The sequence below is a fragment of the Pinus tabuliformis genome, chromosome 4_2, assembly GCF_031772625.1.
Source record: "Pinus tabuliformis cultivar Carrire ecotype Pingquan chromosome 4_2, CPIR1, whole genome shotgun sequence".
NCBI classification, from domain to species: Eukaryota; Viridiplantae; Streptophyta; class Pinopsida; order Pinales; family Pinaceae; genus Pinus; species Pinus tabuliformis.
The window spans coordinates 603,228,000-603,244,477 of record NC_142304.1 but is presented as its reverse complement, the minus strand read 5'-3'; the positions used below and the strand labels follow the sequence as shown (position 1 = coordinate 603,244,477).

Below are 16,478 nucleotides of genomic sequence, written 5' to 3'. Positions count from 1 at the left end.
CTTTGAAGGACATCCTAAAGAAAACTCTGGCATCTTAGGTTAGATGATAGGCTTCTTTTTGGACTTTGTTAAGTCCAAGAAGCCTTCCAATACCAGATCTTTTCACTTCCCTCCTTGCTCCTCTTCTGAATATGCTAGTTTTTTCGATGCAGCATGTCAAGAAGGGGTGTGTGGAGGAGGTGTTACCTTATTCCTTCCACGTAACAAGTCTTTTAATTTTTGGCTAAATTCTGGTGTAGGTACAAATACAAAAATCGAACTAACGAATGCTTGGGTCCTTTTATTTTTTGCTGCATCTTTAAACATTTCCTCTCTACAAATATATAAGGATTCAAAATGTGTGGTGGATTGGCTATCCGGAAAGAGCGTCTTGAGGTTCCTCTCCTTGAATTGTTGGATGGATTGTATACATCATCTAAAAGGCTTCTTTCATGACTTGACTTTCCAACATATCTTAAGATAATGGAATCATCACACAACATTATCGTCCAAAAAAACTTTGTAGGGGGAGGAAGGTAGGATCTTCTTTGAAGAACAAAGAGGTCTTAAACTTTTGAGAAGGGACCTTTAATGATTCCTAGTGATATGCAATTGGATCTTCTCCCTTAGTTTTTCATGAATAATCTTTTGGAATGTGCAATAATCAACTATCTGAACATATCGTTATCAATACTTGTCTTATGACCATTTTACGCTTTGGGTCTTAATGTCTCAGTATTCTAAGTCTAAATCTTATGTATTTTTTTTAATCTCCTTTATGTTTTCATGTTTCTCGGACAATATATATGTATTAGGCTTGGTTGTCAATTCTTGACTGGTCTCCTCCATGGATGGATATGTCTTATCCACAAGGTTCTGGAACATTTTGTATATGTACTCATTTCTTATAAATGAATGCATGACTTCTCCTTTCTTAAAAAGAAAAGAAAAGAGAAAGAACAAAAAAAAAATTAACCATACTTCACACAAAAATAATCCAAACAAAAAATACTCGAAAAAAAGGTGAAAAAGACAAAATATTTTAAAGTTGAACCATACTCTAAGTAAAAGTAATCCAAACAAAAATACTTGAGAAGGTCAAACTTATCATGTTTAGGGTATTCATATTTTTTTAAACCTAATTTGATTATAAAAGCCAAAAATATAACCCACCATATTTTGAATCTTTGAATGGTTAACACAAATAAAAAGTTCTAGGAAAGTTGATCGGAAATCGTTACACGGGTTCCATAAAGAAAGAAAGAAAGTTTTTTTTTTTAACGTCCACGAGGCTAAAGATAGCCTATGGGACATATTTCTTCTTCATCTGGTTGATGTGTTCGACCCTTTTCCCATGAAGCCTCACAATAAACGCTCCCAACTTCTTGACAAACTCCTAGTAAATAGATTATCCCAAGTGCTAGCTGCCAGAATATCTGCATAACTTTCCCTGTTGTCTTTGAAGGCCTCTAATTCTAAAATGAAATGTTTTTCTGTTTCCAATTTTCTAGAAGAACAAAAAATACATATTCTTTCCTCCCACACTTCTTTTGGCCTTTTCCAGTGCCCTACTTCAAAACGGAGTTGATGAGAATTAGTCCTTAACTAAGAAATAAAAATTTTGCCTCTCCAAGAAATACTGGCCTCTATGTACGTTTTTTGTTGCTGATTATGAGTGGGATTAAACACTTCAATATAGTACTTCTTCTTTCTACTTAGCTCCCTATCCCAAGTATGCTTGTGGAACTTATCCATAACAAAAGCTTTTATCTCTTTACTGTTTATAGGACACGTGTTTAAACAAATACCCCATTTACTAAACCATTTGTTATTTTGCCGCATCTAAGTCAGATTTTTTCTTTTGCACAATATGTCATTAAAGACAACCTTAGGCCATCTGCCCTCTTCCATTTGTTCAATGTTTTTCAAATACCTTATGACTCACACCATAACAATTATTTCAATAGGAACATCCTCTGTTTCACTTAAGAAGATAGCATAAGGAACTAAACTTTTAATTTTGAATTTGTTTGTAATCAAATGCTCCTGAATTTTCTCAATTTGTTTCCACTGCATGTCGGATGTACTACTGGCCCACAGTTCACAACCATAGAGAATCACCGGAATCACTAGAAGCCCAAAAAGAGTTTGAGTGGTTTTCTAGTCCCATAACTCTGCCTCTCTACACCTATTTTGAAAAGCATAAAATGCTTTCCAACCCCTCAAAGTTATTTTCTTTCTACAACCATCCCAACTTAGATTTTTGTTGAAGTCAATTCCGAGGTATTTATAATCCGCAACTTCTTCCAGAATGTTGCCTTCAAAGTAAAACTTATGTTGGTTATGTTTTATTTTTTTTAGAGAAAACCAGTACTTTTGTTTTGTTAATATTAACTTGCATCCCCACCCTTCTAAAAAAATACTCAAGGGATAGTAAGTGTTCTTGCAAAGCAAGAACACATTTAGCAATCAAAATAAGGTCACCTACATACAAAAGAAGCCTTATAACAAACTTGCCCAAATAAATACCATCACCCCCTTGCGAATTTAACCACTTCTCAAGCTTGTCGATATATAAACCAAAAAGGGTAGGAGACAGTGGGCAACCTTGCTTGACCCCAATATTGTTTCTAAAATTTCATAAATGCTTGCTGAAGTTCTAATTTTGACTTTCATCTCTTCATACACCCTATGCATAACTGCTCTCAAATGTATAGGAACCCTAAGTTCCTCCATTTTGTGCCAAAGCTTATCCCTAGGAATCATGTCAAACGTTTGTTCTGAAATCAACAAAGCAACAAACAACTTCTTCCTTTTTCGCCCAAACTTTTTCAATGACGTGCCTTAAAGTTACACAATGCTCAATTGTGGAATGTTTAGGTATAAAACATGCTTGCCCTGTAGCACACTTATTTCTTTATTCTGCCCACTTGCTGATTTTATTTTCTAGCATGCTTCCAAATAACTTTGCAAACATAGGGTTTATCATTATGGTCCTATAATTGGAGGGATTATTGACATCACCACTCTTGAAAAGAGGTATTGCCAAACTAGTTTTCCAATTTGTGGGAAACCCCCGCTGTATGATGTTGTTAATATTTTTGTAATGTGAGGTGCAAGAATATTTGAGCCCCACTTTAGATACTCTGCTTGGAGTTCAACTAAGTCTTTTGATTTTCCAACACCCAATTCCTTGATACCTATTTCTACCTCTTACACTGTGAAGAGTTCAATATCAATGTTGACCAAGGGGGGAGGGTCAACCTTCGGATCCTGCTCATAGAGTTGTCTTGCATAGTCAAATCATTTAGAAGATGTAATACTATTTTCAGTTTGCATCTTTTTCGGTTGGAGCTCCTTCCAAAATAATTTGGGATTATTTTTCCCAAGGAAGATTAGTTCTTCCCTCCTTGAAACCATGAAATCGACCTTTTTCTTTCTTAATATCTGCTTGTAAGCTTTGAGCTTTATGTTATCCTTGTTTGTCTCCTTACACACTCTCCTTGCCTTTTTGTATTCCTCATCAAACCAAGCATTAACCGAAAAAAAATTTGTTTCAAACTTCTTAATTTTTGCTCTTTTGCACTCTGTAAGTGCGCTTTGAATTAAATGTGTTAATTCGTGACTATGAAGGCCATGAATTGGGATTTTCTCCTTCTCGAAGAGCCTATATAGCGTCATTTTGAAGGTATTACAATTTTATGGAGTCAAAAGAATTATGCCCTTTGAGAGATTTTGTTGAACACACTAAGTTTTTGACTCTAATTGCTTATTTCTAGTCTAAGAGAAACTTAAATAAAGTGACTTGTGATCTGATTTTAAGTCCCAAAGATGATCTCTAATCAAAACTTCCTCCATTTTTTCACACAAACCATGCGAGCAAATTACATAATCTACAACACTTGCTCCATTGTAAGTATTGCAAGTGAAATTACCGGACTTTGCCCATTTAGTAAAGCCATTACAAATGACTAAATTGAAGGCCCCACATAGAGTAAGAAATTGTTCACCAAAGAGATTGCAACCATTGTCCTCATAAATTCTTTCCTACTGATGATTACTCTCTTCTGTAAGCCAAATTGGGTCACAATCTTCTTTACAACAAAGAATGCTAGCTTGCTCACTTGCAGTGCTAGCATTGAAATCACTCACTATAAGGACTTCACCTAGCTGAGAATATGTTGCAATATCTGCTTTTAAGGCCGCAAAGGGATATTTGTGGTCAAGCCCTTTACTTTTGTATATTTTTGAAACTTGCAACGCAAAATAATATGCTACAATTCTGATGTGATTTCCATTTTTTGATATTTTAAACCAAATGAATTGTTTATTTGAGTCTTCTTTTTATAACTGAATGATACAACCTTCTTTTTCCCTCACTAATACCATGATATCCCTATTTCCTTTACCATTCCCTACTGCCTTGTTCTACATTGCCATCTTCCAGTATCCTTCAAACAAAGGTGTCTTACACCCTTAATGCTCATGTGTTTCTATGAGGCAAATTATGCCTCTATTTTTCGTAATAGGCCCTAACCCAGGTCCTCATCTCCATGATAACCTTTGCAGTTCCAACAAACTAATCTTAAGGAAACATGGGTATGACTTGATTGCTATTTATTTGACATGCAAGACTCACAATTGAGACTTTGTCCCTGCTTTCCCATATTGACCCTGCTTCCTGATTTCCTGTTGAAGAGTTTGTTGCCTCTTCTTTATTACCATCTTGCTGCTCTGTTTTGGAAGGAGGTCCAAATCATGCTGTCACAACTTTACCTTTATAAATCCATGCTCTCTTGCCTTCATCTCTTGTTGCCCTAACCTTTAACATTTCCTCCTTCCTTTCCTCCTATTTTCTTATGGTTAAATTTTCTTCTAGAAAAAGGTGAGAATCCCTCAAGAGATGCTTCTTGCTTAGAATGATATATTTATCACACAAGCTTGGCATGATGGCTTTTATGGGTCTGACTCTCTCACCGTTAAACTTATCCACCCTCCATGCTTGGCATATTTGTCCTTGCCATAACAACTTGTCTTTCAAGAAGTCCCTTGCAAGGTCAAGAGTACATTCATTTTTCTCAGTCTTTCACCCCTTTAATAATTATGTTTGTTGCTCTATTTTGTATTTCCTTGCTTTCTCTATCTTGCATGTTGTCAACCCAAATGTTTGTTTCTCCTTCCCTATTCGCAAAATTGCTAATAACTTGAGCCCAAGTTTTGAAAACTTTGTGGAATCTCCTTTCCTTTCTTCTCTTGCTTTCTCTTCATGGTTGTCTATTTTGGCAAACCACTTTCCCTTTATCCTAGGATGGTTTCGCATTCACCACCTCTGTACTTTCCACTATAGATTTCTTTATGTTTTTCACATCCGCCTTCATGTGTTTCCATTCTGTCTTCCCTATTATAAGAGCTTCCTTTAGCAATGCCACTTGTTCTTTCAAAACTTTATTACTTTCTGCTAAAGGCTTGTTCTCAATTGTTATTATATGATTTTTATGATCTCTTTCATGCTTTTTAGCTTCTAAAACCTCCAATCTCTGTTTTGCATTTAACAATTCTTATGAGATATTGCTGAGTGAAACGAGAGCAACTTCCATTGAAGCAACTGCTATGGTGCATCTCATAAGGTATCTTTAGAGAATTGAGCAAATGGGAGAAGGTAGATGACCTAAAGTTATCTTCAATGAAGGAATGAGTGAAAGAAAGAAATCATGGATGAAGCAAAACAACCAATGGATGCAAAAATGAAATATTTACCTCAATGCACGTCCCACAAATAGCAAGGATTTAAAGAGTTATGTTATGGAGAAGTTTCGTAAGCATACATGGGGAAAAGAATTGGGTAGAAAGAAGAAGTATTATGTTCAAGAATTCAACCCCACGTGTGATCTCCAACAAAAAGAGTACATTGGAGCTAACATTCCCTCGAGAGTAAAGATTCTTATTGCTCAATTAAGAACTAACTCGCATCAATCGCAATGCGAAATAGGCCGGTGGAAAAGACCTAAAGAAGCTTGGGAAGAGTGGGTGTGTACTTTTTGCACTTCTGGGGTAGTGGAATCGGAAAAACATTTCATTTTGGAATGTGATGCTTTTAGAGACATTAGAGACAGTTACAACAGTATGTTAACATTGGTTTCTTGGCATTGTCTTCTCAGTGAGAGCACTGTTAGAAGATTGGGTCAACTCATTATTAATTTGAATAATAAGAAGATTGAATTGCAAAAGGCAAAAAACATGAACACTAGTGGTCCCATACACTATATCAAGTCTTGTGGCCATTAAAATTTCATTTCATTTGATTTCATAAAGATGAGATGATGAGGTGAAAAGTGTGAATGTGAGACTATAGAAAGCAAAATCATCCATAACTTTTCCTAGGATAGGCCTATTATTGCCACATGCTTGGGTACTTGTTTGAATGCCATCTCATGGATTGATTCCACGCATCCGCACGGTTAATGCTATTTTAGTGGGGATTGATTCCACGCATCCGCACGGTCAATGCTATTTTAGTGGGGATTGATTCCACGCATCCGCACGGTTAAACCTATTTTAGTGGCGATTGATTCCACGCATCCGCACGGTTAAAGCTATTTTAGTGGGGAAGCGTGGCGCGAAGCCCTCTTAAAATTCCTTTTTTCGGTTTCGAAGGTTTCCCTCCAAACGAAATTCAGCGTGTAATTTGAAGGTTTACCTTCTAACGAGATTCACCGTGTAAATAGCAGAGCACGACCATGGCCATGGGCGTGCGAGGAATTCTTATGAAGGCTTTCGTTTCTAGAGTCAAACACAGGCTGGTGAGCCAAGAAGATTTAGCCCATTTCTCGTAATCTGTATTTCGTTTGAATACTTGCATGATTTTCATATGTGGAGAGAATTTAAACACCATTTGCGAAGTCTAATACTCTAGAATCATATTTCTGAACATTCAAACTCTATCTGATCCTTCGACGTTTGAAACGCATGAGAATCTGAACCTTAACCAGCACGCAAAACCCTAGTTCCATCTTCAACACAACTGCAAAATCGTACCCTTTCCGCTGAAACCCTAGATTTCATGAATCGAGAAAGGAGGTTGAAGATTAGAACCCGTACTTGTTGAATGCACATGATACTTTTTGCACTTTATCTTTTGAATTATTGATGATATGAAAGACCATCAGTGATTGTGGATAAAGCTTATGCAGTGAATATCCCTGAGGCTCAGACAACTTCTTTTATTCTCTAGGTGGTTTTTTAAATGTATACTTAAATGGTCAGCAAAAGCTGGATCACGGCAGTGGTTAACCAGTTGTAATTTAAAGTTTTCTCCAGTAGCCATTCTTTAAAGAAAAATGAAACGAGAGAATTGATAGAATTCAACCAAGTTAAAGTAAACTGGAAAAAGAATGGCATATAGATAGATAGTGATGTTGAGGTGGAACAAACCCCTAATGTCATTTCTTTTAGTAAGCTTGCAACTAAGAAGGCATCACAAAGACAAAAATTACACGAACCCGCAAAACACACAGGTACATATATAAATTCTATAACCTTGACAAAATGGTTTCTACTGTGTGATCTAGCTTAGTATTACGTTAAAGCCTCATTAAGTTTTTTGAAATCTAGATGGGGTTTATGACATTTGAGGTCTGGTTTCACGTTTTGATCACAGCCAAATTCGAATCCAGATAAAACACTCATGTTTGTTCGAACATGGTAATGACGGAAATAACTCCTTCCTTTTTGTCAGTCATCATTTACTGCTGGTAAAATATGGTAGTACATAAACAAGAAGAGCAAGAGCTGTCTCCTCTTTGCGTAGACAAGAAAATCAAGAGCCATCTCTTCTATGCATTTGTAATTATAAAATAACAAAGAGTTCATTATTCTCTAGTTACATAATCTGCATCTATATTTGTTGATGGCAATATTGGACTAATGGAACCTAATTCCACTGCAAACAGTCTTACAGCCATTCATCTATTTACCTACGTCCAAATCAAACTCATAATTTGAACCATTAGCTTAGTGTGCTTAACACTATTACTTCACATAGTTTCACATCCTTCTTTGAATTTGAATCAGTGACCGAGGATGGCCAACCCTGCATATGGATCAGAGCTGCTCAGAACAGCCGTTTATACAGGACATCTACAGGAGATGGATTATCAGTTTCTTTTCTTTCTACTGCAAATTCTTTGGTCCTGAATTCTCAGAACAGTCGTGCATATTCTTCAGTGCCGAAAGCAGGTTGATGTCTCCCAGGATTATCCTCAAGGGCCTTGTTAGTCTGGGAAACTATTCAAAGGACATTATCCAAGAGGGGCTCCCTCTACCCTTTGTGGCAGCTGCATCTTTGTCCAAATCATGTTTCTTCACTGGCTTGGTTTCCCTTTATAGGGTTTTCCTTCTTGGGACAGCCTACTTGTATACACATGTTTATGACATTTCATGTTATGTTGCTCGTGTACTCATTTTTCATTTCATTTCATCTCATTTTATGGGGTATTCTGCACCCTTCTGTTTTGGTTTGACTCTTATTGCTGCCTGTAATTGCCAGTCCTTTTCGCCTATTTTGGTCTTCAGAGGACATAAATAAAATTTTCATTTCAATTTCTAATAAATTAGAGAGGCAATTGCAAGCAACATATGGATATTTCATTAGTTTAAAGATTGGCACATCTGATCCGAGAGTTATGGCTAGCCAAATGCAAACCTCCAAGCCCCCTTTTTGTATTCTTTGGTACAATATTATAACAGTTGGGGAACTACCCAGTCCCCCAACTGTTATAATAATTGTAAACATTATTGTGATTGTGAATGGTAACAATATTATTGTAAACATTAAACATACTATTATTAATTTTTTAGTCATATTTTTTAATATCAACAAATTAAAATGCCATCCACAAAGGCAGGCAACCCAGCCTCCATCACAATCATGGCTTAGAGAATGAAAGGAGCCAAGCCCTCCTTCATTATATCCATGGAACCACTAGAAGAATAACTAGAATTCTCAAGAAGAAAAATACTTAACACCATCTTCACCCACCATGGAACTCTCAAAAACTTCCTCAACCCAAGTGTTGGTCCTTTCAAATTCCACTCCTAAGGTGTTTATGAAATTCTTTGATTTTGTGGTATCCAGTACATAGGCCATATGATTTGATCTATCGAACTCAAGAGGTAACCTTGACTCAGGTAAGTAAAGAAGTAGTTTATCAGAGATTGAGTGCTGGTAAGGCAATTCCAAATCTCTGTGAAAGGTGAAAGCACATGATACCTCAAGTCACCAAAGGTTGCATCTTGCCAATGTTCTTTACCCTAAAATAAAATTGAGTGCTGATCTTGAATATGCTGCTAGCAGTTTCTAGCAAATGGGTGCCGCCAAAAATGTACTTCATTGTGTTCAGCTTACCACAAGTTAGACAAAGTCCATCTGTTAGCTCACTTTTATCCAAGCATGCCTTGGGCAATCTTGATAGATAACTAGCCATGCAAATACTTGCAGCTTATATGACAAGCACATGGACTAAACACCATGAAGCCCGTGAATCCACCTCTACTTAGGATCAGGAAAAGCCCATTGAGCATTAAGGATAGGTGTGCTTTTGGTGGAGCAAGGAATATGACTTTTGGGAATCAAATTGCTGAATCCATTTGCTAAATACCCATCCCCAGTCTCTCTAGGAAGGGCCTTGCATGTTGATATTCAGCTTGTACATGTCCTTTGGGGGAACAACCCAATAATATCTTTGATGATGATCTTGTTAAAAGAAAGGAAGGCCTTTTGACATGCTAAAGCCCTCCAATCCTTCCATTGCAATTTGTGATTATATGTGTGCTCTTGCAAGTATACTTCTCTTTGTAGATCATTGTTTCTAACTTTGTTACTTCCTTTTGAAAAGCAATATCATGAAGATTTTCTTCTAGAAACACCCCAACCTTCTCCAGTTGTAGCCTAGTGGCTTTGAATTTCCCTCTTCAACTTCGGGCCATTAATTGGCCCTAGCCCCTTGTAAACCTCATAGATCTACATATAATCACATCCCACCAGAGGAACCAACCCCTATCCCCTTGGGGTTGAGGGGAGAGCTTCTAGACTTTGTGGACCAACGCTTTGAAATCAAAAGATTTGAGATGAGAAACATTAAGCTTGAACACGAATGCAAGAGGAGTATAGTTTACATGACCTAGGGAAATGGTAGATTAAATGGGCTAGTGATCGAATCTTGTAGCCTCTAGCAACATATGTATAGGTCAAAGCTTTCTAGTACCATCTCAAGGTTTATACTTTATAGAAATGATCCAATCTCACTTGAAATTTTCCATTAACCCGTTGAGGTTACGCCAAGTGAACCAACCCCAATAATCCAAACTTTTCTTCTTATAGTTGGGATCAAAAGCTTGTAAATAAGTCTTGCAAATAGTCCATGCCTACTTCTTAGAGCTAGAGATAACAGTGCTAGTTCCACCATACCTATCACCACACCACTCAACCATGTTGAAATCACCCCCAAGAATCCTCTCAACATTTGAGAGAGATGAAGCCATCCACTCCTAAAGTGCACATGTCTTAATACTAGAGTTTGGAGCATAGATTGAGTAGAAACCCAAAAGCTTGCCTTGTAACAATGACATAATTCACACACATCTATGGAAGGATCATATCCTTGTTCAACAACAAAACCTTGAAGGTAGTGGGAGATGGAAATGACAACCCCTCCACTCCCATGGGAATGATTATTAGCCTAAAACGGTCCACTCCAACAATAACTTAGTTTGCACTTTGAATCAAAACTAGTAGGCTTGACTTGTTGAAGAAAAAACACATTGGGTTTGGGCTTCTTTAGCAGACCTTGTACAATTTTTTTGCAACTCGAGATAGTCTTCCCTCTTACATTCCAAGAAAGAAATGACAACTTCATTTAGGTGGAAACTCGAAACCAAGGCTATTGAATCTATTTTTTTTCTTGGAAAAAAAGCCTGTATTTTCATTCATATGCTGGAAAAAAAACACATTCTACATATGCACTTATAAGTGCATTCCCTGGGATCTGCCCTGATCCCACATGAGGCTAGAAGTAGTCATATATATAACTGAAGGTTTACAAAATGCTGTCTGCAAAAAACAACAACCCAAAAATAATTTGTATAAAACAACCTCAAATATGTTCAGTCATTGTGCGTGAAGCACCCAAATATATAAACTAATCTAAAAGTAGAAATAAAAACTAAATACTAAAGTGTTCATATGCATCAAAATTATGTACAAAAAAGAAAAAAGAGCTAAATGTAAATTCAATAATGATCATCAACATCGGGCTCCTCCAAATAGGGACAATGGAAAAATTGATTCTAAACAGGCCCACCGAATTCAATCACTTTCCAAAGCCTCCGATCCAAGTGCAGGCCTTCTTTAGAAAGACTGTCAACAACCCAGTTTCATTCTCTGTATACATGATTACAAGACATGGAAACAAAAACATCTCTCACTCGAAAAATATCTGACAAAATATGTGAAAGAGAAATAGTATGACACAGTTGGGTTGAGTTAACCCAATTCACCACCAAGAGCGAATCCCCAAATATCTAAAGTTGTTCACAACCTTTTTCCAAAGTGAAACAATCAAGGATCTGCAGGCCAAAATCTCAGCCTAGTTATTGGAGTCCCTCCCAATACCCATGCTAATATGGAAATAAACCTGCTCTGAGAGATAAAGAACAAACCCACCGCCACAAGAAGCTCCATCATCTTGTGAAGCCCCATCAAAACATCCCCAGGGAGAGCTGGCGTCAGGAGACTCAACAAGGACCATACGGTTCTGAGCCACAGGCCGAGACCATGGATAATGCCCTAGGATAGATAAGCAGTTTGCAACAATCTGGACTAGAAAAGAAGGGGTGTCTTGGAAGATCACTCTGTTGCGAGCCAGCCAAATACCCCATGAAATAATGAGAGGTAAAGCTTGAAAAGAGTAAGTTGCACTATCTTTTGTCCAACCCTTCCAAATAGCTTCATATGAAATGACTTCCCAATACCAAGCATCACCTAAATACTACGACAAGATGACCAAACTTGTTTGGCAAAAGGGAAATGCACAAAAAGGTGAACAATTGATTCCTCACTGTTCCTACATAGCATACACTAGCCCGACCTAATTTTGTGACATCTTTGCTGTTGGAAAATCAATAAGGGCAACATTTTTAATTTAACATTTTCCTTACATGACATTTACTTGTGATATTAAGTTCTTCTTGTCATTATTATGTTTATGTTCTCATCATCAAATAAATGCTAAAACAATAAAGATCACATCAACACAAGATATAGGCTCCAAGCCAAGGCAAAACCCCTCCAAAGGGAAACACAAAAGAACCTTCTCTTCTTATATAATAGATCCAAAGGAGACTTCAATGACCAAAAACAAGGCCCTTAGCTTCCTCCAAGACACAAGATAACTAGCCAAATAATTCAAGTGATCTTCAAGGGCAACATCAAGGAAATTCACCATATAAATGATCTCTTCGTCATCTTAGACCTGAGGTAACCCTAGGTCTCTTACACGACAAATCAACCCTCCTATGAAATGCCCTTGACCATCCTCTTACAGACCTTTGCACTTCTTCTAAACTGTAGACCTCAAGCTAAAGAATGCGAGCTTCTTGTCTTACCTTATGGAGAGCGAAGTCATCCTCTTTTATAGCCTTTTGTGTGGCTCTTCAAGCCTACTTAAGGTCGACTTTACTTGTTGGTCGACTTGATTCCTTTTGGAGTATCTAGACTCTTCTAAAATACAAAATAATGCTTCTTTCTTTGATACATGTGCCCATAAGGGTATTTTACAATGTAACAATGACCTTTGACTCATAACAAACCCTATAAGCATACAATGGATGCTTTGACCTATTGACCATTGACCATTGACCATTGACCCAAGCATGAAACCCATGCTCTATAAATAATTTTCTATTCTTTCTTCTTTTGATCAATATATAGAGATTACATCATTACATGAGTCAAATGATAATTATGAAGACTGAAACTAGTTACATTCTTCAACACTCCCTCTTAACTAGGGAGGTATTCATAATTGTTCAACCGATACAAGGACAATACTCCCTTTGAAAAGTTCTCATAAGAAGAGTCAGATTGATAAGCCATCTTGTAAGCATCAACATTATGATCAACCAACATTGTCTTTGAGGCCTAACTAGACAAGCTCTACTTTATTCTAGAGCATTATGCTGGGAGGCTTTACGTGTGATACCACACTACCTCTACAAGGTACATACCCCATCTGAATGTCCACAATGCATGTCCTTCTAAGACAATTCTTATTTTGGATTCCTGGCCCTGAATCCTCAAAGAATATTGATCCTCTTCTCCCACTCTTATCTTGGATACCTGTCATATCCTCAAAGAGTATTGGTCCATGAGATTATTTCCTATCTTGGATTCCCAATCCTCAAGGAGTACCAGTCTTAGATGCTTATCCAATCCTCCAGACACCATTCTTTCCTTATGGCCTTCACTAAGACTTACGACTGTTAGTCCTGGTCTAGTGCATGACACATAAGGATAAGAACTATCCACCATCACTCCCTCTCAAACAGGGAGGATATCCTGCTCCTATTCAAGGAGACTCCTTTTACTCCCTCTCAAATCTAGAGGAGATTCTAGACTTCCACAAGTTCTCTTGTCTTTCATTCAACTATTAGTTCCTCAAAGCTTGCATGGCTCCCTCTTTCCTTTGCATCTCATTATACTGAGCATGCTTCCTTTCTTGGTATCACAGGTCATGGAGCCATCTTCTCACGATAGGTTCCAGGTCATCCATTTTTGCACATCACTTTCATCTTGTCTTCATTCATGAAGGCATTCTGTCGAGCCTTCCTAGACTTCAAGTTGATCATAGTTTCCTCGAAAGTGATCTTCCTTCTCATAGTACGAACTTTGACCTTCTAGTTATCTTCTCGCATTGCTACCTTCTAATCCCAAGATGAGCACATCTTGATCTTCATAGTTGCTAGGTATCAGAGATTGAGTTCCTCTCCATATCCTTCACGTATTCCATCACACAGTTGAACTTGCCTCAACTGTCATCATGAATACCTGCAACATTCCTCCAAGTAGCAAAACAATATGTTAACCAAATAACCAATAATAGATATTAACAACAAACTTACCTCATCATGACAACCTTCTCAACAAGGCATCAACATCTTCATAGACCATCTCCACACGAGTCTACCTTTATACATCAAAGTGCCCAAGGATCCAACTTGATTACCAAGTTACCATTCTCTTACGAAGATCATGTTAGATGTTGAACATATAAATTCTAATGAGAAAGTCTTCAACATTCCATTCTTTCTAGAGTCAATTACATCTTCCTAGGCATCATAATGACTTGCTTTTTCTTGCAGGATTTATATAAGTCCTACCCAAAAGTTATTTCAAACATATATTCCTATGCTTTCGTCATCATGACAACCTTCTCAACAAGGCATCAACATCTTCATAGACCATCTCCACACGAGTCTACCTTTATACATCAAAGCAATGTTGTTAAAAGCGCGAGCGGGATTTAATCGGCGCCGGGAAAAAAGCGGAAAAAATTGGCAAAAGCGGGAAAAAAGCGGAAAAAAGCGGGAAAAAAGCGTTTGGCACAAAAATATTCATTTTTTTTTCAATTTTTTTAATATCTAAACCATCTACAACATAAAATAAATACATTGACGCATAAATATGATAAAAAAACTAATATATAAGATGTTTAATATCATTTCTAGCGCTAAAATCACACATAACATTGAATCATGTCCTGAATAGTAAGTCCTGAGTCCCAACTCAGCCTCAAAATATCAACAAAAAATATGATAATGTATCTCATCATGTCATAATGTCATATACAATAAAATGAAAGTCTAAGACTCTAATCCTATTGATTTCCTCTGCCCCTCTTGCGAGAAAATGTCACTGCTTTCCCTTTCCCCCTAGATGAAGATGCTGGTGCCTGTGCTGGTGGAAATGGCAGTGGAGTCTGACGTGCTCTAGAAGCTGAAGAAGTAGAAGTAGCAGCTACTGTAGGTAGACGGAGACCACGTCCTCTACTGGTGGTAGTGGTAGCCCGGGTAGGCGGTGTCACCTCCTCCTCCTGCTCCTCCAACTCCTCCTCCTCCTGCTCCTGCTCCTGCTCCTGCTCCTGCTCCTCCTCCTCCTCCTCCTCCCCCTCATCCTGCACTAACCAATCATCAGTGGGATCCATGAGAGGCCTCTCGGTCTCAACCCTCCATTCAGCAGTGGTGTCAATCCCATCCAATGAGATGGCTTCCATATCAGGTGTCTTCTCTAGTTGCCTCACCCACAATCGAAGATTGTAGTAGACATAGACCATGTCATTAAGTCTATGGGACTCCAACCTGTACAAAGTTCATGAAATAATAATTAATAATTAATATTATAAAAAAAATATTGTTTAATGAATTCAAAAATTTATTTGGAAATTTGCAATATTTTAAATGTTTAAGTGTTAACCTATTGCGCTTCTTGTTGTGTATTTTTTCAAATACACTCCAATTGCGCTCACATCCCGAGGAGCTGCATGTTTGGCTGAGGATGCGTACGACAAGCTTTTGCAAAAGGGGTACTCTGCCACCATACATCTTCCACCATGCGTCTACAACAAAATTACAAATAAAATTTTAAATAAACATAAGAAAAAAATGGAATTTGAAACAAAGTTACAAAGTACAAACTAAAAAATACCTGGCATTTTAATCGTCCTATCAGTGACAGCCATCTCAAAGTCAAATGTGCCACCTGACATCTTATATGTCTCAATTTGTTTGGAGATCTCTATACGTTGTTCTGGAGATCTCACCATCTTCTGGACACAGGTTAATAATCCATCCACGATCTCAGCATCAAAATCAAACCCACATGCATAAGAAAATGCAGGGTTCAGGAAAAGCCCAGCAGCATGAATGGGACGATGGAGTGTGTTGTTCCATCGCTCATCAATGACTTCTCATAGAAGGAGTTGTCTCTGAAACCCATCATCTCCCTTATCATCATAGTAGGACCGAATGGCTTCTTTGGCCCTGTCCATGGCTTCATACAAATAGCCCATTGCGGGCTTCTCACCATCAACCAACCGAAGAACCTTTACCAAAGGTTCAGTAACAGCGCACACCTCCTGCACTCCCGCCCAGAAGTCTTCCTGGTATGAAACTAGTCTGCACACGGCCTCTCCTTCTGGTTTGCGGCTCATTGACGAAGCACGCCACTCCTCTGAAAGAAACATTCTCTTCAAATCCCACATAGAATTCAAGAGGGATTGAAGAGATATGAAACTCGTCGCAAACCGTGTAATGGCGGGGCGCACCAACTCTTTGTTGTTGGTGCATTTTCTCATCAAGCTAAGCACAGATGTGTGATTGTAAATAAATTTTGTGATGCTTTTTGATGAGTCAACAATCTCTTTGACAAAGGGAATTTTCCCTATGTC

The 16,478-nt window shown here is 37.8% G+C and overlaps 1 protein-coding gene across 4 annotated transcripts in view; it reads left to right on the top strand.

Moving 5' to 3' along the window:
- The first annotated feature begins 6,490 nt into the window (after positions 1 to 6,490).
- Positions 6,491 to 16,478, top strand: part of LOC149170728 (Metallopeptidase M24 family protein) — a 446,763-nt gene continuing 436,775 nt past the window's right edge. For 2 of the 4 annotated variants that reach the window (XR_016259003.1, XM_089424001.1), the window contains exon 1: positions 6,491 to 6,779. Coding sequence is in view for 2 of the 4 variants with exons in the window: in XM_089424001.1 (XP_089280127.1) it covers positions 6,717 to 6,779 (63 nt within the window). In the remaining 2 variants the exon portion in view is untranslated. Of the gene's footprint in view, positions 6,780 to 8,049; positions 8,215 to 16,478 lie in introns of all 4 variants that reach the window. The other 2 variants (XM_089424003.1, XM_089424000.1) reach the window with 2 other exon arrangements.